Below are 25,973 nucleotides of genomic sequence, written 5' to 3'. Positions count from 1 at the left end.
TTTTTTGAGTAGACACACTTCACGTGGCTAGCAGCTACCATTTCATACAACACAGGTCTAGACCAACCATTTTATTCTGTGGATGGAGACACTGAATGGCAAAAAAGGTTAAGAAACTTGGTAAATTGCAGGGCCAAGCTGGAATTCTTTTCTTGGTTTGGTTTGGTTTGGTTTTGTTAGAGGAGGAGTTTTGCTCTGTCTCCCTGGCTAAAATACAGTGGCCCCATCACAGCTCACTGTAGTCTCAAACTCTTGAGCTTAAAGAGCATTTCAGCGTCCTGAGTAGCTGGCATTACAGGCACAAACCACCATAGCCGGACAGGCTACAATCCTTATTTCCTATTTCCCAACTGAATGTTCTTTCCACTTGACCAAACTATCTCACTCCTGTGTTTTATGTCCATGAAACACAGAATAGTACTAAATTACGGCAGGCCAAGGATGTCTGGGATGAAAGAAAGTTGTCAGGAGACTACCTAAAACCAGAGCTCCAAAGAAAATATATGGCTGAGGCAAAAGAAACCCAACACTTAATCAACAGAATTGATACCATCTCAATCAATAAGCCAGAATGTTTTATTTTGACAAATTCAAGAACATTACATATTGTACCTGTGTATAGTTACTGGTGACTAAATTACATGGCGACTAAATCAACCATGCTCGGAATGGTGACTACCGTATGTGAAAACAGAACAACAAAGTATATGCCGACTGAAATGTATTTGAGAATTCAGGCTTGCATGATTCCTAAAAGAATTCCCTAGACCCAACTTCCACTTTGTCGGTAACACGTAGATATCTGCATGAATAAGATAAGAAAAAATGTAGGAAACTTGCTAAAATGCTCTGGCAAATAAAAGCAGGGGTTAGATAAAACAAAATTGGCAGCCAAGCGCAGTGGCTCACGTAATCCCAGCACTCTAGGAGGCCGAGGCGGGCGGATCATGAGGTCAGGAGTTTGAGACCAGACTGGCTAATACAGTGAAATTTAGCCTCCACTAAAAATACAAAAATTAGCCAGGCATGGTGGTGCGTGCCTATAGTTCCAGCTACTCGGGAGACTGGGGCAGAAGAATCTTTTGAACCCAGGAGGCGGAGGTTGCAGTGAGCCAAGATCACGCCACTGCACTCCAGCCTGGGCAACAGAGAGAGACTCCGTCTCAAAAAAAAAAAAAAAAAAAAAAAAAAAAAAAAAAAAAAAAAAAGTTTTTTAAAAAGCAGGGGTAGTAAATGAACTTTTGTTAGTGTAAATAAATAAATAATAAATAAAAAGGAGGGGAGGAGGGAGGAAGGAAGCGTAAGCTCAGAAAAAGGTTTCTTAGAGCCCTTATACTAAGACAATAAATAAACACTGGCATTCCAACACTGATTCCAAGACCATTTGAAACTGTGCAGTAATTTCAGTTTTAAGAAAGCAAACTAAAGAATAGAGAAAAAACAAGGAAGAAAGGAAGGAGTAGGGGAAAATATTTTTTAAACATCCATACCCCAAGTACCCTGAGAAAAATCAGTCAGCAACTCAATATACATCCTTCCAGACCTTTTCCTGATCATATATATTAAAATATATGTGTGTGGTACAGTACGAAATATATTTGGTCTTTGTCCCAGTTCCTGTCACAAGCTCTTAAAACCGTTGAGATTTCCTGAGCAGGAGGAATATCTTCGTTCATCATGAGCCCCTTTTGAACATACTTGAGTTTACGCTAATGAGGTGACTTGAGGTGTAGTGCATAGATACCTCAGGAGGAAGCTGCTCACCAGGGAGACCAAGTGATTAGAGGATTACAGGATTGGAACCTTCAGCCCCACCCATCAACCTACAAGAAAGGTAAGGGAGAGAAAGTGTAGAGATGAAGCCCTATGAAAAAAAAAAAAATTTTTTTTTGAGATGGAGTCTCGCTCTGTTGCCCAGGCTGGCGTGCAGTGGCATGATCTCAGGTCACTGCAGCCTCCCCCTCCCAGGTTCAAGCAATTCTCATGCCTCAGCCTCCCAGGTAGCTGGGATTACAGCTGTGCGCCACCACACTCAGATAATTTTTATAATTTAGTAGAGACCAGGTTTCACCATGTTGGCCAGGCTGGTCTCAAACACCTGACCTCAAGTGATCTGCCCATATCAGCCTCCCAAAGTGCTGGATTACAGGCCTGAGCCAGTGCACTCAGCCTTACAGTATTTTATTTTCTAAACTCATATAATGGGATTATACCAATGAAACATCAATGCTGTTCCTGAGTCAGCATCCTGTATTTGGGACAGGACCAACTTCTTAGTTCCCTTGGGGTAAAATTTGGGGTTAGGTACATGATAGGCATAATCTCCTCCACTGGGTATTTAAATCCTGAACCAATACTCACAGGGACAGAGGCAGTGGGAGCTGAATCCTAAATTGTTCAGTGGCAGCAAACTGAACAGAAGGTCCGTGAACTTCTGCAGCTGAGATCCCCAAACCAGATCAAAACTTGTTTTCCCACTGTTTTCAGCTTCTAGAAGCTACTAGTACCCTTCTTATATGCATTGTTTTCTTATTTAAGCTAGACTGTTGTTTGAAGTGAAAGAACGCTGACAGTGTTGTAATACCACTAATACTAATAACATCAGCTAATAATCATGTATTTATGTGCCAGGTACTATTCTAAGATTTTTACTTATCTCATTTAATCCTCACAATAATCCTACAAGGTAGATATTATTAGTATTAACCCATTTCAGAGCTGAAAAAACTGGTGCAGGCAGATTAAGTAATGTGCTCCTGTGCTCACAGCTACTGGTTATAGAACCAGGATTTGAACCCAGGCTGATAGATCCAATAATTTAGTCCTAAATTATAAAACCTCCTATCAAGCTGCTTTATTTCCTGATTTCTTCACAATCGTCTCCTACATTGGAATATTTAGGTGTTTCATGCTTTTTATTATCATAAGTAAGGCCATAATAAACTGTCACTGTCCTTTTAGTTTGAGGGCACATCCTAATTTAAACATAGATTAAATTTTTGGCATGGATTTGCCAGGTAAAAGGATATGTGCTTTTTTTTCATTCTTCATTCTTGATTATGTATTGCAGAATGAGGGCATTTGGTTTCAAAGCTTGTTAAGAAATAAAAAAGGAAACAAAGTTGGCTTTTTGTGTGTGTGTGTGAAGCACTGTTTCTGCCTTCAGGCATTCATGTGTGTTTACGTGCTCAGAATGTGGACAATCTGCTCAGCTAAGAAAGAAAGAAGATCCTGTTTTAAATGTTAATTGATGTAGGATAATAGGATTTCCCAATCAATAACAAATACACTTCAAGCCTAGGGCTTAAGGATTTTAGTCCAGCCTTTTACTACAGTCATATTTCCTGAGGCAATCCTAAACTCCATTCATAGATAGTGTTATTTTTGCTGTTTTTAAAAAAGGTAAATTATAATCAAGGACAGTTCTCTAATTTTTGAAATTTTGCTCTGTATTGGGTACTTTAAAACTCGGAGCTTACATTATTTGAGATACCAGTTAAGTCGACAAAATGACAAAATTATTAGTGTGTTTCTTTGGTGAGATCAGGACTATTCTTTTTTCAGAAGGTTACTCCAATGTGATGACATCTTGGGAAGATCACATCATCTACTTTTATGCTCTATAAATACTAAAATACTCTCTGGGTACAAAATAAAATTTCAGACGACCTAACACCATGCTAACCTTGGAGGCTACACCACTTCTTATAAGCAGGAAGCGCTAGAGAAATGATGGCATAAGCAGTCACCCACTTATAAATGATCAAGTGGAAAAAGCAAGTACCATAGTAAGAATGTTATGCCCAGTGCTATGTCCTTGCAGTCATGGACAGCAAACTGGCCTTGTTGACATTTTGGGGGAGACTGTATAAACTGAAGGCAGAAAAGTAAGAATACTATTCAAAGATTCTTTGTAGACTGAAATCTTAGTATCTAGGAAACACTAATTCCTCATTAACTTTTATCTATTCAAAGAACATATGATTTTTTAAAAAATATTTTAATCATAAAACTAGTATTGGGACACAGAACAACAGACAAGCACAGTCGTTTTGAGTAACTGCAGCAGGGCCTACCGTGCCAGACTGACAATGATTATTTTGCAGGCTCAGACAAGAAGGCTGAAAGGGAAACCACTAGTAAACATTCACCAAACACAGTGAAGAGCAGCCCAATGAAGAAAGAGTTACCAGATACACAAAACTAAGGAACAGGAAGATAAAATGAAGCACCCCAGAAAGTTCGGGGCAACAGAAATAATAATAATGATAATTATTATCATTAAACCAAGAACCAGTTGGCTGAGGTTTCAACCCTGAGGTCAAAGACCCTCAGGTCCCAACCCTCAAAATGAATCAGGACATGTTACACATTATTCATGCTAACTAGCTCGATTGTCATGTTTCATCTTACTTGGCAACCCCCCAGTCCAACTCAGCTCTTGAAAGGAAGAAGAGACAGAGTCACTGCACACAGTGCAGCATTTGTCTCTGATAAGAAGCCCTTCCCAGCAAACTCGTGAGACTAGAGAGACTCTTGTTGTTGGTCTCATACAGAGGTACACAGCATTCAAATTTGGTGAACCCACAGAATTCAGTAAGCATCTCAGGCTACAATGAACTTTTTACACTTTCCTTGAAGATTTGGGAACTCACCTAGGGCATGGCTACAACTCCGGCAGGATTCCGTTAGACTGACAAATATTTGCTGCAGATCGGCTCTGGGGGGAGTGGGTGAGGGGTTGGGGTTTTTCCAGCCATTACATTTACAAGACTCCTCGGCCTAAAAAAGGAATAAAGAGAGACAAAATTAGGTAACAGGCAGCCATGGACTGATGGTTTTACATGAGAACAATGCACACTAGTTATATAACAGCTACCCCCTCACCCCTGACTTTGCCATCTTCCATATACGCAAGAGAAAAATAGAAAAGTCAATGGTGGTATTTGATTTGGGTGCATGCTTTGCTTTTTGTTTTCTGCTAGCTGGAATCTGCACGCTACAGCTCACATAGCTGACCCACACACTTTGCTACCACTGACCCCAGTGGGTGTCCAGGAAGTGGTCAGCTCCGACCAGCTTGTGGTCAAATCCACAAGTCAGACTCCTGATGTCCCATAAACATGGCTGAGGTCTAGACTAAGGTTGAACCTTGCAGGCTCCAAGGCACCAGCTGCATCTCTGCCCCAGAAGGAAAACTCCATGAAACAGAAAAAGTTAACAATCTTAGGAAGATGAGACAGGGCACACCCAGCTGAAGCCACGTTTGCAGGCTCTTCCAAGACTTCTGTGAGCTCCCAGCTTTAGAAATGAAAAGGGCTTCATCATGGAGCCCTGGGGTGTGTGTGTGTGTGTGTGTGTGTGTGTGTGGGTGTGTGTGTGTGTTTCCAGGTTTCCTGCACTAGCACACCATTATCTTAGCAACACTTAATATAGAAAGCTTCCTTAACTTTGTCTACATACTCTTCATACTTCCCTGTTTGTAGACAAGGGTGAGTATGATCTGGCCTTCTTGAAGTGATCTAACCTATGAAGTCGAGGGTAAGCATGAAAAATTATCTATTATTCTACCAGGTACCCCACTGTGAGCTTCCGCAGGTCCCAAGGTATGAAACACTAGAATGCTTGCATTGAATGTCCCCAGCCACTTATGAAAATAATTCTTCTGCCCCTTCTCTACTATTCTTTAGCACTCCATCACTCTCACCATTTATTTACTGCTTCAAGCTAGTTGTGGCTAAGAAACCAGATGATACATTGTTTGAATAACATGTAAGACAGATGAAGTCACTCTAGAGGAGAGCCTTCTACATATACTGTCCAGTATGGTAGCCTCTGGCCACATGTGGTTACTAAGCACCTGAAATCTGGCTAGCTCAAATCAAAGTGCACTGCAGTTATAAAACTGCAGATTTAGAAGACCAGGGCAAAAAAAGTAAAATATATCATTATTGATTTTTATATATTGAAATTAAATGTATTATTTTTTATATATGGGTTAAAGAAATTATTAATATTGACTTATTTTTACTTTTGTAACACAGTTATCAGAACTTTTTTTTTTTTTTTTTCAGACAGTCTCTCTGTGTTGCCCAGGCTGGAGTGTAGTGGCATGATCTCCGCTCACTGCAACCTGCGCCTCCCAGGTTCAAGCAATTCTTGTGCCTCAGCCTCCTGAGTAGCCGGGATTATAGGCATTCACCACCACGCCCAGCTAATTTTTGTATTTTTAGTGGAGACAGGGTTTTATCATGTTGCTGAGACTGATCTCAAACTCCTGACCTCAGGTGATCCGCCCGTCTCAGCCTCCCAAAGTGCTGGGATTACAGGTGTGAGCCACTGCGCCCAGCAGCATATGTCTAATTTGAAGAAAATTTCAGAGTGGCTGCTGCTTTGACCTCATACATAAAATTCTCAAAGATAGAGATCATTTCTGAAGGCTGTATATGTATAACAGTATTAGAAAAGAGAATAAACCACTGGCAAGGTAAGAAGGGTCACAGTAGAAGAAAAACCTGCTTTTGAATATGAGTCTCTTTCAGCGGGCCCTGTGAATCTGCAACACCTAACCTGACCGCTTTTCCCATTTTGTATTAATGAGGATGGCGAAGGCAGGGCCAGGAGAAGCACCTCCATCAGCATGTCCAGAGCTACAGCCCCCAGTGAGTAGCTCAAATGGCCCTTTTTTGTCTAGGCATAAGGCAGGCCCAACTCTTACCCCTAGAGTTCTCTGTTGCCAGGATGAACCTGGCCTTGAAATTCTCTGCAGTGAGCCATCCACCTCTTCGGAGGTTGCAATGGCTTCTGAGGCCATGTTCTTGAAGGAAACTGTCATGAGAACTTACACTGTGAAGAATAGCTAATTATGGCAAACCAAAATATACAGCTTTGGTATAAGGGTTATTAAAATGCAGATACAAGAAAAGCTCTCTGCCCTCCCCCTATATCCCCAGAAGCAGGACATAAATTCTTAAAGGTATCCTTCCTTCCCTCTCTACCAGGAAGGATAGAAGTTGATCACGGAGGCGACTCTAGACCTTCAGCCAGGAACGGGTACCAGGGGAACCTACATAACAAAGCTTGCTAAAACCACTGGTTTCCCCATATACTTGCTTTCCCACAATCTGCTGTCCCTACCAGCTCAAGATCCTTTTCCTTTGTCTTCTTGCTTCTCTAAAAATTTACTACTCTTTGCTGAAATAGCCTGTAAGCCCAAGTTCTAACCACCTCTTTGAGTTATTCCTCACTGGGTGCTCCCATGTTCATGCACAATGAATATATCAATAAACTTGCTTTTGTTTTTCTCTTATTAACATCTTTTATTAGTCTAACTGAAAGGGCCCCAACCAATGCACCCTTTCAAAATGGTAAAGAAAAAACAGCTTTCTTCCCCTACAAAAGTATCACTAAGTTTTTGTAGGGTCAGAGGAAACCACCCTTACTGTGGACCAAACTCTCTTAGTTGCCACATAGCTACTTCCAGGAACTCCCTAAGCTTCCAGCTTCTCCGACTAGTTGGTCTGATCCACAACCCTTTCCCCAAGGGCCTTTGGTTTGAGAAAGAAAAATGACAAAACAGCCCCAACAAAGCAATTAAGTATGGCAGGCCAAACCTAGAAGGAAAAAACAGTCGTAACCAAAAACCTTTGAGTTTGGAGAACTTCGTTTCAAGCCAAGGAGTTATGCACATTCACTCATTCTTTCAACAATATTTATTCAGGGCCTACTACATGTCAGGTACTACTGACTATGAAACCAAGATCCTGCTCTCCTGGAGATTACATTAGGGGTGGCAGGGGATGGGGAAAACAGGATTAACACAAATGAGTAAATTATAGAATCTATTGGAGAATGTGACGAGGCTATGGAAAGAAAGATAAAAGGACGAGTACAGGGAACTTAGCAGAGGGTGGGATAGAAGGTATAATTTTAACCAGGTCTTTCTGAGATGACCTCAGAGCAAAGACTTGAAGAAGGGAGGAAGTGGTCATTAGGTATCTGGTATAAGGGGAAACAGCTACTGTTAAGGCAAGAGAGTGCCTGGCTTGCTCAACAGAAACTAAAGGCTAATGTGACTACATCACAGTGGGTAAAGATATGTAGAAATTAAGCCAGACAGGGCTAGGGTGTGGCTCACACCTGTAATTCCAGCACTTCAGGAGGCCAAGGCAGGCAGATCACCTGAGGTCAGGGGTTCAAGAACAGCCTGACCAATACGGTGAAACCCCATCTCTACTAAAAATACAAAAATTAGCCAGGCGTCATGGCACACGCCTGTAGTCCCAGCAACTCAGGAGGCTGAGGCAGGAGAATCACTTGAACCAAGGAGGCGGAGGTTAGTGAGCCAAGATCATGCCACTGCACAACAGACTGGGTGACAGAGCAAGGCTCTGTCTCAAAAAAAAAAAAAAAAAAAAAAAAAAAAAAAAAAAAAAAAAAAAAAAAAAAAAAAAAAAATACAAAAAAATATAAAAATTAGCCAGGCATAGTGGTGCATGCCTGCAATTCCAGCTACTAGGTGGCTGAGCTAGGAGAATCGCTTGAACCCGAGAGGCACAGGTTGTAGTGAGCTAAGATCACGCCAATGCACTCTGGCCTGGGCAACAGAGTGAGACCCTGCCTCAAAAAAAGAAGAAAAGAAATTAAGCCAGACAGGACAGGCACAGGTAATCTCAGCACTTTGGGAGGCTAAGGCAGGCAGAACACCTGAGGTCAGGAGTTCGAGACCAGTCTAGCCAACATGGTGAAAACCCATCTCTACTAAAAATACAAAACCAGGCGTGGTGGTGAGCGCCTATAATGCCAGCTACTTGGGAGGCTGAGGCAGGAGAATCACTTGAACCTGAGAGGTGGAGGTTACAGTGAGCTGAAATCACGCCACTGCACTCCAGCCTTGGTGACAGAGTGAGACCCTGTCTCAAAATTTAAAATAATAATAATAATAATAAAAAATATAATCAAGAATTCAAGGCTCTAAAATTTTTCTTCCTATAGGCTTGCTTATAAAACTCCTCCTTGCCCTGAGATTCATGCTAACAAATAACAACCTTTAAATTCTTGGAGAAGACAATACAGAGTTTTAGAGATGTAAATCTTAACTTCATTATTGCAACAGACTAAGCTCAGTCAGCTCAGAAAAAAAAGTTTATTGATGCCCCTTCTTGTCTTAACATGACAGAGAAGAATGGCCATGTTCACTAGGGGCTCGTAAATGGGTGAGTCACAAATCTCATGGCAGGGGGATTTGTAATAATAAGGCCTTATATTCCCCCTACTCAGTAAAAAAAAAAAAAGAGTTACATCTTCAATATTAACCGCACGTGTTGAAACCACTTGTGATAGAGTGCTTAATGGATTCTACCATATAATAAACACTGATGCTTAAAAATGTAACTGAATAAAGATCTTTTCTTTCAAAATTGGCTGACTGTACTTCTTCCACTGAGTCTTGGGATCCCAGTACAAAGTAGATTTTTATTTCTTTTGTTCATAATGACTGAGACTTTCCAAACAAATTGACATTCCCTGAAAACTAAGAAGATTGAAGAAAGGGAGAAAATATGGGGCGAAACACTGAGAAGTATAAAAGTTTTGTCAGCTCCACAGCACTCCAACTGTGCGGTCCAAGATGTGGCAGCCAGCCACAAGTGAATACTGAGTCCTTAAAAAACTGGCAACAAAAATTGAGATGTGTTATGAATGTTCCAAAATACACACTGAATTTCAAAGACTTAGTGTAAAAAAAGAATGTTAAAATATCCTATTAAGAATTATTTTATATTGATTACATATTGTAATGATAATATTTTGAAATATTCACTTAAACATTACAATTAATAAAATTTAATTTTTGGCTTTTCTGATTTTTTTTAATGTGGTACAGTGGGTTGAATAGTGTGTGCCCTGAAGTTCATGTCCGATCCAGGTGCAGTGGCTCACACCTGTAATCCCAGCACTTTGGGAGGCCGAAGTGGGAGGATCACCTGAGGTCAGGAGTTTGAGACCAACCTGGCCAACATGGTAAAACCCTGTCTCTATGAAAAACACAAAAATTAGCCAGGCATGGCAGCACATGCCTGTAGTCCTAACTACTCAGGAAGCCGAGGCAGGAGAATTGCTTAAACTCAGGAGGCCAAAGTTGCAGTGAGCCAAGATGGCACCACTGCACTCCAAGGTGCAAGACTATGTATCAAAAAATAATAATAATAATATTAAATAAAGCTCATGTTCCCCTGGAACCTCAGAATGGGACCATATTTGGAAATAGCGACGTTGTAGTTATGATCAGTTAAGGAGCTGCAGATGAAATTATCCTGGATTTAGATGAAGCCCTAAAACCAATGACTGGTGTTTTCCTAAGAGAAAGGAAAAGGAGATTTGGAGACAGAGACACAGACAAACAGGAAAGAAGGCCAAGTGAAGACAGAAGCAGAGGCTGGATCTCACTATAAGAGAGACCAGGGTCTATAATCCCAGTATACTGGGAGGCCAAGGTGTGCGGATCACCAGAGGTCGGGAGTTCGAGACCAGCCTGACCAACATGGAGAAACCCCATCTCTACTAAAAATACAAAATTAGCTTGGCGTGGTGGTGCACACCTGTAATCCCAGCTAGTCAGGAGGGTGAGGCAGGAGAATTGCTTGAACCCAGAGGCAGAGGTTGCAGTGAGCAGAGATTGCGCCATCACACTCCAGCCTGGGCAACAAGAACAAAACTTCGACTCAAAAAAAAAAAAAAAAAAAAAAAAAAAAAAAAAAAAAAAAAAAAAAAAAGAAAGAAAGAGAGACCAGAGTCTCACTACAAGCCAAAGAACGCTGCCAAGGATTGCCAAGCACCACCAGATGCTAGGAAGAGGCAAGGAAGGATTCTTTCCCAGAGCCTTCAGAAGGAGTGTGGTCCAGATGACACCTTGATCTCAGACTTTCAGCCTCCAAAACAGTGGGGAAAAAAAAAAAAAAAACCCTATTTGTTGTTTTAAGCCACATATTTTATGGTTACTTGTTACGGCAGCCCTAAGAAACTAATACACAGGGCTACCAGAAAATGTTAAATAATATATGTGGCTCCCATATTCCTACTGGATATTGATGCACTAGCCTATAAAGGGACTCCATCCCCAAGCCCCAGGTCTTCACTATGGACCCTAACAGTTTAAGCACAGAATAGTCTCAGTATCCCTAAGTGGTCCTAACTAGTTAAAGTTATACCCTATTGATATATCTGAGAGTCCTTTGAGTTTTCCTTGTTTCAGGATTTTTTGTAGGATATGAAAATTGGTTCTTAAACATGTGCACACTCCATGTCACACCTAACAACCTAAGTGTACAAAATTTTTAATATATATGGGACTCATTGCTTGAATTGCTAAAAAGGATACACATTTTAAGGATATTGCTAAAATGTCCTTTAAAAACAATTCAATGCTCTTATCCTTGACTGCCAACAAAGCATTTTCTGCCTAGTTTTCTGAGCTGCTGCTACCATGCCCTCCACTTTGGCCTTCATCTCCCCATTCCAATGTTCAGGCCTGGCCACTGTTCTTTGAGATAAGAGGTCTCCTTTCAAAACACCTTTCCCATGTCTCTCCTTAATTAGGCATGACAGCTGCTGTCTAAGGGGACTCCCAAGGGAGTTGGCCTTGCAGCTTTAACAAAGTACCAGCTGAAGGACAACCTTTTAGGGAGTGCACTGCCAAGCCAATTACCGTAGCAGCTAGCAACCTGGGCACAGGGAGGGGCAGCTACCCAGATGACTTCATCTCCCCCAAGAGCAAGTCTCTGCGGACAGTGCAGAGCCAAGAAGGAAGAAAAGGCCACTGCACCACTTTCAACAGGACTGGGATAATGTTTTTATCCCAATAGGATCCAGGGTTAGAGGTCATATAGTATGCAACTGACTTTGTCATAGTATGCAGAAACCAGGATGGATGATGAGAAAGAAGTTAAACTGGATAAACAAGCGGTCACAACCCAGATTACAGACAGACAAGGGGTGGGGTGCTTACAGTTCACTCAGTGTGAATGAGTGAGATGGGTGTGAGGATATTTGAGTGACATCCGGAGGAACAGGAGAAAGACAGCCAGCCGTCTAGCAGGATTCTGTCATGCTTAAAACACTGGAAAGTCATATTTGTTGGAAAACTTGAATCAGTGTCAGAGATGTCCCACAGCAAGAACATGCAGATGGAAAATTTATTCAGTATAACTGTGAATCCGACATTTATTTAGCACCCAAAATGAAAAATGTGCTTGCATAAGTATTCTTATCCCACCCTACATAAGGAAAGTCGAAATTATTGCCATTATTAATAGAGAAAGCTGAGGCTCTAGGTGATAAGAGACTTGCCTGGGGTTACTCACTCTACCCTGCAGAAGCACAAAGTGTGTCCAGGCAGGTAATTGGCACTGAGGTTGTGAGTGAAGAAGGCCCCACTCTTATTCACTACCTCTCTGCATGCTGGACAAAGGCATAATGTTTAAATGTCAAGGACCAAAACCATAACTTCACACCCAATAAGATATCTCTAACCAAAAGGGCAGAAAGGAGGAGTAAGTTCTGGTGTTCCATCGCACAGCAGAGTGACTGTAGTTAACAATAATATATTGCATATTACGAAATAGCTAGAAGAGAGAATTTTGAATGTTCTCATCACAAAAAAATGACAAGTGATTGAGGTGATGAACATGCTAATTACACTGATTTGCCCATTACACAATGTACACGTTTCAAAACACCACACTATACCCCCATGAATATGAACAATTATTATATGTCAATTCAACACAAATAAATTCTTTTTTCAAAAGGGGCACACAATGACAAATTATCAGGATGTGAAAAATTGGAATTCTCATACAGTGTTTGTGGGATGTAACAAGGTATAGCCACTTTGGAAAGCAGTTTGCTAGCTTCTTATAGACCAATGGAACAGAATAGCCCAAAAATAAACCCTCACAGATATAGTCAAATGATTTTGACAAGTGTGCCAAGATCATTCAATAGAGAAAGGGCAGTCTTTTCAACAAATGGTGCTGGAAAAACCAGGGATCTGTGTGCAAAAGAATGAAGCTGAACCTTTAGCTAACAACACACACAAAAATGAACTCAAAATAGATGAAAGACCTCAACATAAAACTACAAATATCTTAGAAGAAAATATAGAAAAAAAAATTCATGATAATTGATTAAGCAATGGTGTCTTGGATATAACACCAAAAGCACAGACAGGTCAGGCGTGGTGGCTCACATGTATAATCCCAGCGCTGTAGGAGGCCTAAGCAGAAGGATCATTTGAGGTCAGGAGTTCAAGACCAGCCTAGGCAACAAACAAGACTCCATCTCTACAAAAATTTTAAAAATTAGCTGGATGTGGTGGTGCACACCTATAGTCATACCATTCGGGAGGCTGAGGCAGGCAGATTGCTTGAGCCTAGCAGTTCAAGGCAGCAATGAGCCATGACTGTGCTACTGCACTCCAGTCCAAGCAACAGAACAAGATTCTTTCTCAAAATAAATAACAAAAACACAGTTAACAAAATAAAAATAGATAAACTGGAATTAGTAAAAACTTTAAATTTCTGTGCACCAAAAGACATTCTCAACACAGTGAAAAGGCAACCCAGAGAATAGGAGAAAATATTTGCAAACTATATATTTGATAAGGGGTTAATATCCATAATATATAAAGAACACTTACAACTCAACAACAACAACAACAACATTTTTAAATGGGCAAACGAATTGAGCTGACACTTCTCTAATGAAGATATACAAATGGCCAAAAAACACATGAAAAGATGCTCAACATCATTAATAACTATGAAAATGGGCCAGGCACAGTGGCTCACACCTGTAATCACAGTACTTTGGGAGGCTGAGGCAGGTGGATAACCTGAGGTCAGGAGTTTAAGACCACTCTGGCCAATATGGTGAAACTCCACCTCTACTAAAAACACAAAAATTGGTTGGGCATGGTGGCACATGCCTGTAATCCCAGCTACTCGGGAAGCTGAGGCAAGAGAATCATTAGAAGCCTGGAGGCAGAGGTTGCAGTGAGCCAATATCACACCACTGCACTCCAGCATGGGTGACAGAGGAAAACTCTGTCTCCAAAAAAAAAAAAAAAAAAAAAAAATTATGAAAATGCAAATCAAAACTACAATGAGAAGACTAAAAAAAAGAAGACGACAAAACTACAATGAGATACCACCTCACTCCCATTAGCATGACTACTACAAAAAAAAACAAAACAGTGTTGGAGAGGATGTAGAGAAACTGGAAACCTTGTATGTTGCTGCTGAAAATGTAAAATGGTACGGCTGCTATGGAAAACAGTATGACAGTTCCTCAAAATATTAGAAATGGAATTACCATATGATGCAGCAATTCCACTTCTGGGTATATACCCAAAAGAACTGAAAGTAGGAAGTCAAAGAAATATTTGGACACCCATGTTCTAGCATCATTATTAAGCCCAATAGCAAAAAGGTGCAAGCAACACCAGCATCCCTTAAGACATGAATAAATAAGTAAAATGTAGTATATACATTCAAAGGGCTAGTATATAACCTTAAAAAGAAAGGCATCTCTGACACGTGCCACAACCTGAGTGAAACTTGAGGATGTTATGCTAAGTGAAATAGTCACAAAAGGACAAATACAGTATGATTCCACTTAGATGAGGTGCCTATGGTGGCCAAATGCATAGAGATAGGAATGGTGATTGCCAAGGGGTTGGAGGAAAGAAGAGGGAGTTACTGTGTAATGAATACAGAGTTTCAGTTTTACAAGCTGAAAAGTGTTCTGTGGATGGATGGTGGTGATGATTGCACAATAACGTGAATGTCTTAATAGCAATGAACTAGACACTTAAAAACAGTCCAGGTGGTAAATTTTATATTATGTATACTTTACCACAGTTTTGTTGTGGTTGTTGTTGTTGTTTTGAGACAGGGTCTCACTCTGTCACCCAGCACTGCAGTGGCATGATCACAGCTTACTATAATCTCCACCCCCTGGGCTCAAGCAATCCTCCAACCTCAGCCTCCTGAATAGGCAGGACCACAGGCACATACCACTAGACGTGGCTAATTTTTATTTTATTTTATTTTATTTTGGTAGAGATAGGGTCTTACTCTATTACTCATGCTAGTCTCAAATTCCTGGGCTCAAGTGATCCTCCCACCTCAGCCTCCCAAAGGGCTGAAATTACAGGCATGAGCCGCCATGCCCAGCATTACCACAGTTGTTTTGTAAAGAAACAACAAATTTTTCAAAAAGCTAAACATAAATGTACCACATGACCCAGCAAATCCACTCCTAAGTATCTACCCAAGAGAAAGAGAAACATATCCATACTAAGACTTTCATGCAGATGCCTCAGCAACATTATTCATGATAGCCAAAAGGCAGAAATAATCTAAATGCCTATCAACTAGTAACGCATAAGCAAAATGTGTTCTAGCCATATAACGGATTATAACTTGCAAAGAAAAATAAAGAAGTGCTGACATACGATACAGCATGGATGCATCTCAAACACATTACACTCAGCATAAGAAGCCAGTCATAAGGCCGGGCGCGGTGGCTCAAGCCTGTAATCCCAGCACTTTGGGAGGCCGAGGCGGGTGGATCACGAGGTCAAGAGATCGAGACCATCCTGGTCAACATGGTGAAACCCCGTCTCTACTAAAAATACAAAAAATTAGCTGGGCATGGTGGCACATGCCTGTAATCCCAGCTACTCAGGAGGCTGAGGCAGGAGAATTGCCTGAACCCAGGAGGCGGAGGTTGCGGTGAGCCGACATCGCGCCATTGCACTCCAGCCTGGGTAACAAGAGCGAAACTCCGTCTCAAAAAAAAAAAAAAAAGAAGCCAGTCATAAAAGACCACATACTGTATACTTCCATTTACCTGACTATCCAGGAAAGGCAAATTTATATGGACAGAAAGATGAGCAGTCATCTGGGGCTGGGCGTAAGAACAGGGTTAACTGTAAGTGGACCTGAGGATCTTTTGGAGGTGATGAAAACCTCCTAAAAAGTACATTGTGGTGATGATTTTGCAACTCATCAATTTCTTAAAATCAATGAATTGTACATTTAAAACTAGAGAATTTTATGGTACCTAAATTACTCATAAAGTTGTATTTTATTTTCTTCTTTTTTTTTTAATCAACCATGAATTAAAGTTGTATTTTAAAAGGCAAAAACTGATAGTAACTATCACTTCAAAGATGGATCTTCTGAAAAGTTTCCCCAAAGTGCGTCCCAGAATTGGGGCTTCTTTTCTCATCACAAATTAAGGAAACTTTAGTAAGATACACTTACAATTAAAAAAAAAGGTGAGATTATCCTGTTTTTGAAATTACTGGAGAGTTTGAAACAATTAAAATTGCTAATAATAAAGACTGGTGTTGCTGGTATTCGTTTTGGGATTCCCTACTCCAGCAAGTCTGACTTGCTGAAGTCCAACTTTCTGGTCTTTTCACAAATTCATTGGAGCCAAACTGGAACTGAGGAGAATTTCTGGGCTGGGTGTGGTGGCTCATGCCTATAATGCCAACCCTTTGAGAGGCTGGGGCGGGAGCATCACTTGAGACCAAGAATTAGAGACCAGCCTGGGAAACACAGCTAGACCCCATCTCTACAATAAATAAAATTAGGCAGGTGTGGTGGCTTGCACTTGTAGTCCCAGCTATTTAGGAGGCTGAGGCAGGAGGATCTCTTGTTCCCAGGAGTTGGAGGCTACAATGAACTATGACAGTGCCACTACACTCCAGCCAGGGTGACTGGAGTCACCTGATAAGATGTCTCTAAAATAATTAATTAATTAAAGTGAATTCCTAGAGAGTTATTCTAGTTCCCTTATTAAAACTGCCATATAAGCCCAGGTGCGGTAGCTCACGCCTGTAATTCCAACACTTTGGGAGGCCAAAGCAGGTGGATTACTTGAGGTCAGAAGTTCGAGACCAGCCTTGCCAACATGGTGAAACCTGGTCTCTACCAAAAATACAAATAATTAGCCGGGCATGGTGGAGCATGCCTGTAATCCCAGCTACTTGGGAGGCTGAGGCAGGAGAATCATCAGAATCTGGGAGGTGGAAGTTGCAGTGAGCAGAGATTGTGCCACTGCACTCCAGCCTGGGCAACAGAGCAAGACTCCACCTCAAAAAAAAAAAAAAAAAAATGCCATATAACATGTAAGACACAGCTTAAGGGTGGGGGAAGGAGACTAAGAGTTTCTGAAAATGGTTATTAAAAGGGAGTAAGAAGGGAGACAGGCAATGGGGGAGGACTGCAGGGGCACAATTTAAAATTTCATTTGCTACTATTGCAAACCGTTTGAGTTTTCCACTTAACTGTGTACATGTATTTGAAAACAATATTTTTGTTCTGTTTGGTTTGGTTGGTTGGTTTTTTCTCGAAACAGAGTGAGACTCTATCTCACCCAGGATGGAGTTCAGTGGTATGGTGATCTCAGCTCACTGCAACCTCTGCCTCTTGGGTTCAAGTGATTCTCCTGAGTAGCTGGGACTACTAGACACATGCCACCACCTCCAGCTAATTTTTGGATTTTTAGTAGAGATGGGATTTCACCATATTGGCCAGGCTGGTCTCCAACTCCTGACCTCGTGATCTGCTCACCTCAGCCTCCCAAAGTGCTGGGATTACAGGCATGAGCCACACGCCCAGCAAAGTATTTTAACAATATTTTAAAACATCAACAACTGGAGTCCACTATAAGCAGCTGGGATTACCAAAAGTTTTCTCTTTGGAAGTGAACAGCTGATATAATTTGGAGCAGCGCTTCTCAAACCCCAATCTCTTCAGGAATCACCTGGAGATCTCATCAAAACAGAAGATTAAGATTCAGTGGTTGTCGGGTGGAACCTGAGATTCTACATTTCTAAAAGTTCCTGGGTGAGGACTACTCTTTGAGTAGCAGTTGAAGAGATAAAGATGGTTTGACTTCAGCAACATCTTTCTCCTCTCCCTGAATTAACTTTAGCTTTTCATATACAGATTAAATGGTTCAGTAATCCTCCCTGGGACATAAGCCCTTTATCTTTCTCCACTGTGTGACAATCCTTCCAGTTCACACAGTTGTACATGGAAGGCCAACAGAAGATACCATAATGCTGTGACTTCAAGCTGGGATTTTAAAACTATGGGAACTTTCAAATCTGGCACATTTGTCCAGACGAGGTGGCTCGTGCCTGTAATCCCAGCACTTTGGGAGGCTGAGGTGAGCGGATGACGAGGTCAGGAGTTGGAGACCAGCTTGGCCAATATGGTGAAACTCCATCTCTACTAAAAATACAAAAATTAGCCAGGCATGGTGGCATGCCCCTGTAATCCCAGCTACTCAGGGGGCTAAGGCACAAGAATCACTTGAACCTGGGAAGCAAAAAAAAAAAAAAAAAAATCTGGCACAAGTGAAAAAGGAAAGCGTACCAGGTGGGGGTGGGAGCTCCCTCAGGCGAACAAAACTGCCCGGGATTGAGATGGAAATAGAATTGTCAGGGAGAAAAGATAACTGGTGCAGTAATTCACTATGAGAAGCATCTCTGAAAACCTTAATTTTTTTTTTTTTTTGAAATGGAATCTCGCTCCATCACCCAGGCTGCGGTGCCGTGGCGCGATCTCAGCTCACTGCAACGTCTGCCTCCCGGATTCAAGCAATTCTCCTACCTCAGCCTCCTGAGTAGCTGGGATTACAGGCGCCTGCCAACACGCCCAGGTGATTTTTGTATTTTCAGTAGAGATAGGATTTCACCATGTTGGCCAGGCTGGACTTGAGCACCTGACCTCAGGTGATCGCCTGCCTCAGCCTCCCAAAGCCTGAGATTACAGGTGTGAGCCACCACGCCTGGCTGAATACCTTAATTTACAGTGCCATTTTGGTCTGTAAAGCCACAGGGAACAAAAAAAAAATACTAAAGAGAGTGGTCAAGGCTACAGAAGGAGAGTGGAAAGCGTATCATGAGGAAATGACCCAAGACAAAACAACCCAGGTATAAATAAACACGTCATTCAAATTCTTCTCATCTATTCTCATCCATGCTCTCCAGGGTTACTCCAACATCAAATCAACAGAAAATCTTCCTGACATCCCTGTCTGGAAGAAATCCTTGTGTTTATGCTGTAGTTCAATAAGAAACTGCCCTCCCTTTGCTAAATATTATAATTATGTCTGGCTAACTGAAAGGTCTGGAACCCCCTTAACAGGCTCTCCCAACATGCTGGAATGGCTCCAGTTGCTACCAAATAACCTAGGGGCTGGCCAGACCCTTCATTACATCTGAGTGACCTTTCCAGGAGCAAATCTAAGCATGCATTACCCCTGGAAGGGCCTCAGGAGGTCCTCAGTGACACCAGGGACTAGAAACTAGTACCCTGGAATGCTAAACTCAAAACAATTTCTTTCAATTTAATACACACACACAGAATTTATCAGAAATTATCTGTCAAAACACCAGAGCAGTCAGCTCAGTCTTCGACACAGTGGAAAGATCTGTCAAACTGCTTGGCTAGCATTGAGCAGTTCAGACAACCAGCTGACTAACAGAATTTTTCACTCTTCCGCCTGTTGTTTTGGTACCAAGTCAACCAGGATGAGCAAAATAAATAGTGCCATATATGATGTTTCCTTGGACAGCTCACGTTCTCATGGTATCAGTCATTATCTGAGATGACAATTCTCAAATCCACACAACCAGCCCAACCTGTCAAGCAGAGCTTCCAGCCCTCATTTTCAACTGCCTACATCCAGCATTTCTGCCCAGTAAGTTTTACAAAAAGACTTGCCCTCCATCCCAATAATCCCTTTTCATCTACCCTATTCCCTTTGTTGGCAACATCCTTCTCCCAGCACCTAAGGTTAATCTGCCCTCAATGCCCTCATCCAGGCCATCTGAAACTTCTTCAAACTTTCTCAGATCTATACCTTCTCTGTTCTCATTGCCAGGGCCCCAGTTCAGGCCCTCATCAGTCAACTAGAAGAAATACTTCCTCCCCTCTTCCAATTCATTCCTCCACTTCCAACCCTTCTCCTAATACCGGCTCACATTACTGTACTCTGAAATGCCACTTAATAACATCAAGCATTTGTGTTTGCTACTTTCCAAGGCAACTGAGGTCCAAATCATGTTATTTTTTCCTCCCAACAACCCTGTAGGACAAGTAACTCAATGCTTGGAGAAGGGGTGTGGCTTGCCTGAGTTCATCCAGCTGGCAAAGAGCAAGGAGCCAACACCAAAACCTAGAACTCCTCTGTGGCATTCTAAAATCCTTGTGCCTCCTCCTTCTTAAAGAGCAAAGACACTATTATCAAATGGATTCAGTTCAAAATTTTCTACCTAAAATTCAAGACCTTCTATCAACTTTCTTCCTAACCTAGCAGACCCTGTCTCCCAGTTTCTCTTTACCCGCATTTCTTTTTACCTCCAAGTTTGCTAGCCTCTTTATTAAGAACAATAATTATTATTTAGCATTGTTTTTAATTATAATAGTAACTGATATCTATGGGCCATTCAGAACGTTCCAGATTCTATACCAAGTTGCTAAATACATTATCTCATTTTATCATCAAAACAGCATTTGTCCATGGGGGGATGCAGAAAAAAAGAAAAAAAAAAAAAAACAGCTTTTGTCTATTAACAGACATACTATGTATCACCTCTAGCAACTCTGAAGAGTTCTATTCTGACCCAAACCTGCTTCTCCTATGGTATTCTCTATCTTGGTAAATGGAACTACCATCCATTCAGTTACTCAGGCTAAAAGCCTAGACATTATCCTTCATTTCTGTCTTTTCATCATCTCCTCCCCCATAACAAATTAAGTCCTATTGCCTCTAACCTCACAATATAGCCCAAACTAATTTTCACCCCTCCCTTCCTACTACCCTAGCCCAAGACACCATCCACTCACACCTAGATTACAATAACTTCCAACTGGCCCTCTTTATCTACTGTTTCTCTCATATACTTTATTCTTCAGCCAGAGGGGTCACTTCAAAACAGAAATCTAATTTGAATTCACTGGAAACAGCTCAGATGTCCATAACAAGTCAACAGAGAGGCAAACTTATACATCCATACGGCAGAATACTCCTCAGCAATAAACAGAAATTAACTACCAACGCATCCAACAACATGGATTAATCTCAAAAATATACTGAGTGGAAAGAACAGTATGTACTATGCGGTACTATTTATATGAAAAATACCTAATTTAACTTAAAGTGACACAAATTCAATCAGCGGTTGCTTCCTTGGGAGAGAGACAGGAATGGCAAGGACCAGGAGGAAATTTTCTAGGGAGATAGAAAAGTTCTGTGTCTTGATATGTATTTGCTGAAACTTATCAGGACTAAAGATTTTAACATCACTGTGAAAAAATTATATGTTGGCAGCCTGGTTCCCATTTATCCCTTCCAACTCAGCTCCTACACTCACCCCCTACCCCACCCACCTCCATTTAGCCACACTGCTCTCCTGACAGAGCTCGTACAAGCCAAACCACTTCTGGCCCCGAGTCTTTGCATGGTACCCTCTTCCTCACTTATCACGCAGGCCTCGGGCCATGTCCCTTCAGCAGAAAGACTTTCCCAGGCATGTATCTAAAGGAATTCCCCAGGCATTCTTATTTAATTCTCTGTTTTCATTCTCTTTGTGGCACTTACCACTTTCTGGGTTGTGTTTTTTTGTTTTTTTTTTTTTTTTTGCTTATTGTCTGCTTCTGCTACCAGAAAGCAAGCTCTGCAAGAATAAGGACCCATCTGTCACTGTATCTCCGGCATCTAAATCAACACCTGGCACATTAAATAACAATTTGTTGAGTGAATGGAAAAAGTTGACATATATAGCTATCTCCATATTATAGCTGCAAAATCTGAGGCTTGTAAAGCGTTAGTAACCTCCCCATAGTCACAGATCAGGGTTCAAACCCAGGCAGTCTGGTGTCCAGGTCCACGTTCTAAATGACTCTCATGTCTGACTCACATCAGTTTTGCTTCTCTGCTTGGTTTTACTCCATTCCCTCTACCTGGGCTGGGCCTCTCTCCCACCCTTTCACCTGACCCTAGTTCATGATGGTTTCTCTCTGCATTGACTTCATGCATGATTATTCATTTTAATTTTTGCTTCACTCCATATCTGTCTCCTCAAAAGAAAAGGGCTCCTTGTGGCTTTTGCTTCCTTTTGCACATGTAGCAGAGAAATGGCCACAGGCCCCTAACTGGTGCTCACAGACATGTTCCTTTAGAGGTGGGATGAGTCAGGTAGTCCTGTGAATACGTACAAATCCTGGGTTACATGACTCACTTCATTATTTCAAAGTATGCTGACCTTGGCGTCTTTGGCATTCTGCCATCTAGTTTCAACACCAGCTTGTTAGAGCAGATGCAAATTGGCACTGCCACCATCAATCACTAAGATATTACTCAGGTCTCATCCTCGTACTTCTGAAATCTTCTGCATACCACACAAACCTCACAAAAGGTTACACAAGCCAAGAGTATGCAATGCATGGGGACTGATTAGGATGGCATGGAATTTAATGGAAGCATCCCCATACAACTTCGCCTGAGATCACTGACAAGATTACCCTAAACCTCCTCCTGAGCTCAAGTGATATATTGTTCCTGGTGAATCATCAGAAACATTTACACTTTTTTCCTAAGTAAATGCATCCATCTCCTTCACACCTATAATCCCAGCACTTTGGGAGGAGGAGGCAGGCGGATCACGAGGTCAGGAGTTCCAGACCAGCCTGACCAATATGGTGAAACCCCATCTCTACTAAAAATACCAAAATTAGCCGGGCATCATGGCACACATCTGTATTCCCAGCAACTCAAGAGGCTGAGGCAGGAGAATCACTTGAATCTGGGAGGTGGAGGTTAGTGAGCCTAGATCATACCACTGCACTCCAGCCTGGGTGACAGAGCAAGACTCTGTCTCAAAAAAGAAAAAGAAAACAAATAATAATAAACCTAAGGCTGGGTACAGTGGCTCATGCCTGTAATCCCAGCACTCTGGGAGGCCAAGGCGGGTGGATAACTTGAGGTCCAGAGTTCAAAACCAGGTTGGCCAACATGTCAAGATCCCGTCTCTACTAAAAATACAAAAATCAGCCAGGTGTGGCAGTACATGCCTATAATCCCAGCTACTCGGGAGACTGAGGCAGGATAATCACTTGAACCTGGGAGGTGGAGGTTGTAGTGAGCCAAGATTGCACCACTGCACTTCAGCCTGGGAGACTAAGTGAGACTCCATCTCAAAAAATAAAATTAAATTAAATTAAAATTAAAATAAATAAGCCTGAACAGTAAAAGAACAATTAAAGAAAGTCTATTGTAGACTTTAAAGTGGGCCACAAAGTAACAAAAAATATAAATAATAGTTTAAAAAATGCCTTCAGGCCAGACACTGTGGCTCATGCCTGTAATCCCAGCACTTTGGGAGGCATCGGATCACAAGGTCAGGAGTTCGAGACCACCTGGCTAATATGGCGAAACCCCATCTCTACTAAAAATACAAAAATTAGCCAGGCGTGGTGGTGCACTCCTGAGTCCCAGCTGCTCAGGAGGCTGAGACAAGAAAATCACTTGAACCCAGGAGGCAGAGGGTGCAGTGAGCCAATATCACACCATTGCACTCCAGCCTAAGTGACAGAGGAAGACTCTGTATCCAAAAAAAAAAAAAAAAAAAAAAAAAAAACCATAAAAAAAAAAAAAAAAAAAAAAAAAAAAAAAAAAAAAAAAAAAAAAAAAAAAAAAAAAAAAAAAAAAAAAAAAAAAAAAAAAAAAAAAAAAAAAGTCTTTATATACAATTGATTTCAAGTTTACTAATATAATACAGACTACTAGAATGTATGTTAAAACTTTTCTCACTTCATAGCTTTTACTTCACTGATCTCATAACACTCATGATACTTTTATGAGTTTGTTTTGTCTTGTTTTTTTGAGACAGGGTCTCCCTCTATCACCCAAGCTAGAGTATAGCAGCACACTCACGGCTCACCACAGCCTCAACCTCCTGGACTCAAGTGATCCTCCTGCCTCAGCCTCCCAAGTAGCTGGGACTACAGACACACGCCACCATGCCCAGGTAATTTTTGTATTTTTGTAGAGATGGGGTCTCATTATGTTGCCCAGGCTGGTCTCAAACTCTTGAGCTCAAACAATCTGCTCACCTTGGTCTCCCAAAAGTGAGATCCCACACCTGGGATTACAGATGTGAGCCACCATTCCTGGCCTTGAGAATTTAATTGTAACTTGCAGAAGAGAAAACAGTGGTTGGACAACTTCACATCATTCACTCAGTAGATTAAAATAAAGGTGATTCCTCTTTGCTTGATTTTGTAGATGCTCAGGCCATCAGATAAGCATTGCTTGTCATCAAGTCTGCCATGAACTGAGGGGAACCGCCCTTAGCTATGAGTAGGTGTTGTTCCAGCCCCAGCTGGAGGCTGTTTTGCTGCAGACCACAAAGCTAGCTACTAAACCTCCCTGAACCCTAGTTTCCCCATCTTTCTTTCTTTTCTTTTTTTTTTTTTTCATTTTTTAAGAGACAGGGTCTCTCTCCATAGCCCAGGCTGGATTACCATCTCAGCCTCCTGAAGCGCTGGGATTACAGGCATAAGCCACCATGCCTGGCCATCTTTAAAACACAGCTTCCCTTCCTCCAATCTCACAAAGCCAATGAATATCAAATTACCTATTTCCTCAATAAATATTTATCAAGTGCCTACTATGTGCAAGGTATGATCCACCTGGGATATGAATTTAATGGAAGCATCCCCATACAACTTGTCTGTTTCCCTTATGGGCTCCATGAGCCCAGATCTCTGCTTCATGGAGCTTCCATTGTCATAAGGGAAACAGACAAGAAATCATTTTTTAAAATACAATTTCCAAATATTAATAAGTGCAATAAAGGAAAACAAAACAAGATAAGATTATAGAGTGATAGACGGGGTGCCACTACTTTAGACCAGAGTCAGGAAGGCTTCTCTGAGAAGTTGGCATTTAAGAACAGACTGGAATGAGGCTTTGAGAACAAGATACAGAGATATATAGGAGAGAAAAGTGTGGAAAGCAGCAGGTAACTACATGCACAATTAGGTGCTAGAGATGAATGTGATTCAAAATTATAAAGGACTCGATTCCATTTCAATTATAAATAGGTGATAAATTATCTTAAAAAGTTTGAACAGCAGACACCTGAGCAGAAATCTTCTAAAGTCGCCCACAGAATTTAATGTTAAATGAATAAATAAATGGCAATAGATATAACACCCCAGTGTGCAAACACACAATCTTTAAGTAAATTCCCATTTTGTTAAATATATCAATGACAGAAAAGACTAATTTATAAGTGGATGGTTCATATGAAGCCGTTACATAACAAGCTCATATATTCAACATGACTTTTCAGGAACAGTTATGAAAAATCTACGTGGAGCTGTAATCTTTGTTTCTCACCGCCATTCCTGGGGAGAGGGTGGCTTTTAATGGCCTCAGCAGGTAGTTCTAGAGAACACGGGAATGAGTGTTCTCTTTCCAACATCTCTATCAACTAGGCCCAAATAACAAAGATGGCACTGCCCACTGGGGCTTTATGTACTGGGCTCTGGCCAGCCTTTTAGGAAACCTGCTATCACTCTCAACACGTATGGTTCTGCATGGCCCACAGACTACAATGTCTAACAACTCTAGTCATCTTCCAGAACCAGGGACAGGTGGCAACAGGATTTCATAGGAATATTTACCAGTAAGGACTCGCCAATACAGACTCCAGGGGACAAGGAACTGTGCAGATGAAACATACCACCAGCTGTGACATCATCAGCCCACCTGCACCCACCTCCTCATCATCCTGCCTCTCTCTTCCTTTCCATTCATTGTCTACATCTAGCTGGCCAAGTAGTCCTCCTTGATTTCTTTCTTGTTTTGTTTTTGAGACA

General features: G+C 41.4%; 1 protein-coding gene across 2 annotated transcripts in view; it reads right to left on the bottom strand.

Annotated features, from left to right (window-relative positions):
• Positions 1 to 25,973, bottom strand: part of KAT2B (lysine acetyltransferase 2B) — a 113,994-nt gene that overhangs the window by 75,635 nt on the left and 12,386 nt on the right. For both annotated transcript variants that reach the window (XM_017522531.2, XM_017522532.2), the window contains exon 2: positions 4,656 to 4,782. In XM_017522531.2, coding sequence (XP_017378020.1) covers positions 4,656 to 4,782 — 127 coding nt within the window. The remainder of the gene's footprint in view (positions 1 to 4,655; positions 4,783 to 25,973) is intronic.

The sequence above is a fragment of the Cebus imitator genome, unplaced genomic scaffold (genome assembly GCF_001604975.1).
Source record: "Cebus imitator isolate Cc_AM_T3 unplaced genomic scaffold, Cebus_imitator-1.0 Scaffold24, whole genome shotgun sequence".
NCBI classification, from domain to species: domain Eukaryota; kingdom Metazoa; phylum Chordata; class Mammalia; order Primates; family Cebidae; genus Cebus; species Cebus imitator.
The sequence above is the reverse complement of the archived record's forward strand: the minus strand, read 5'-3'. Positions and strand labels throughout refer to the sequence as shown.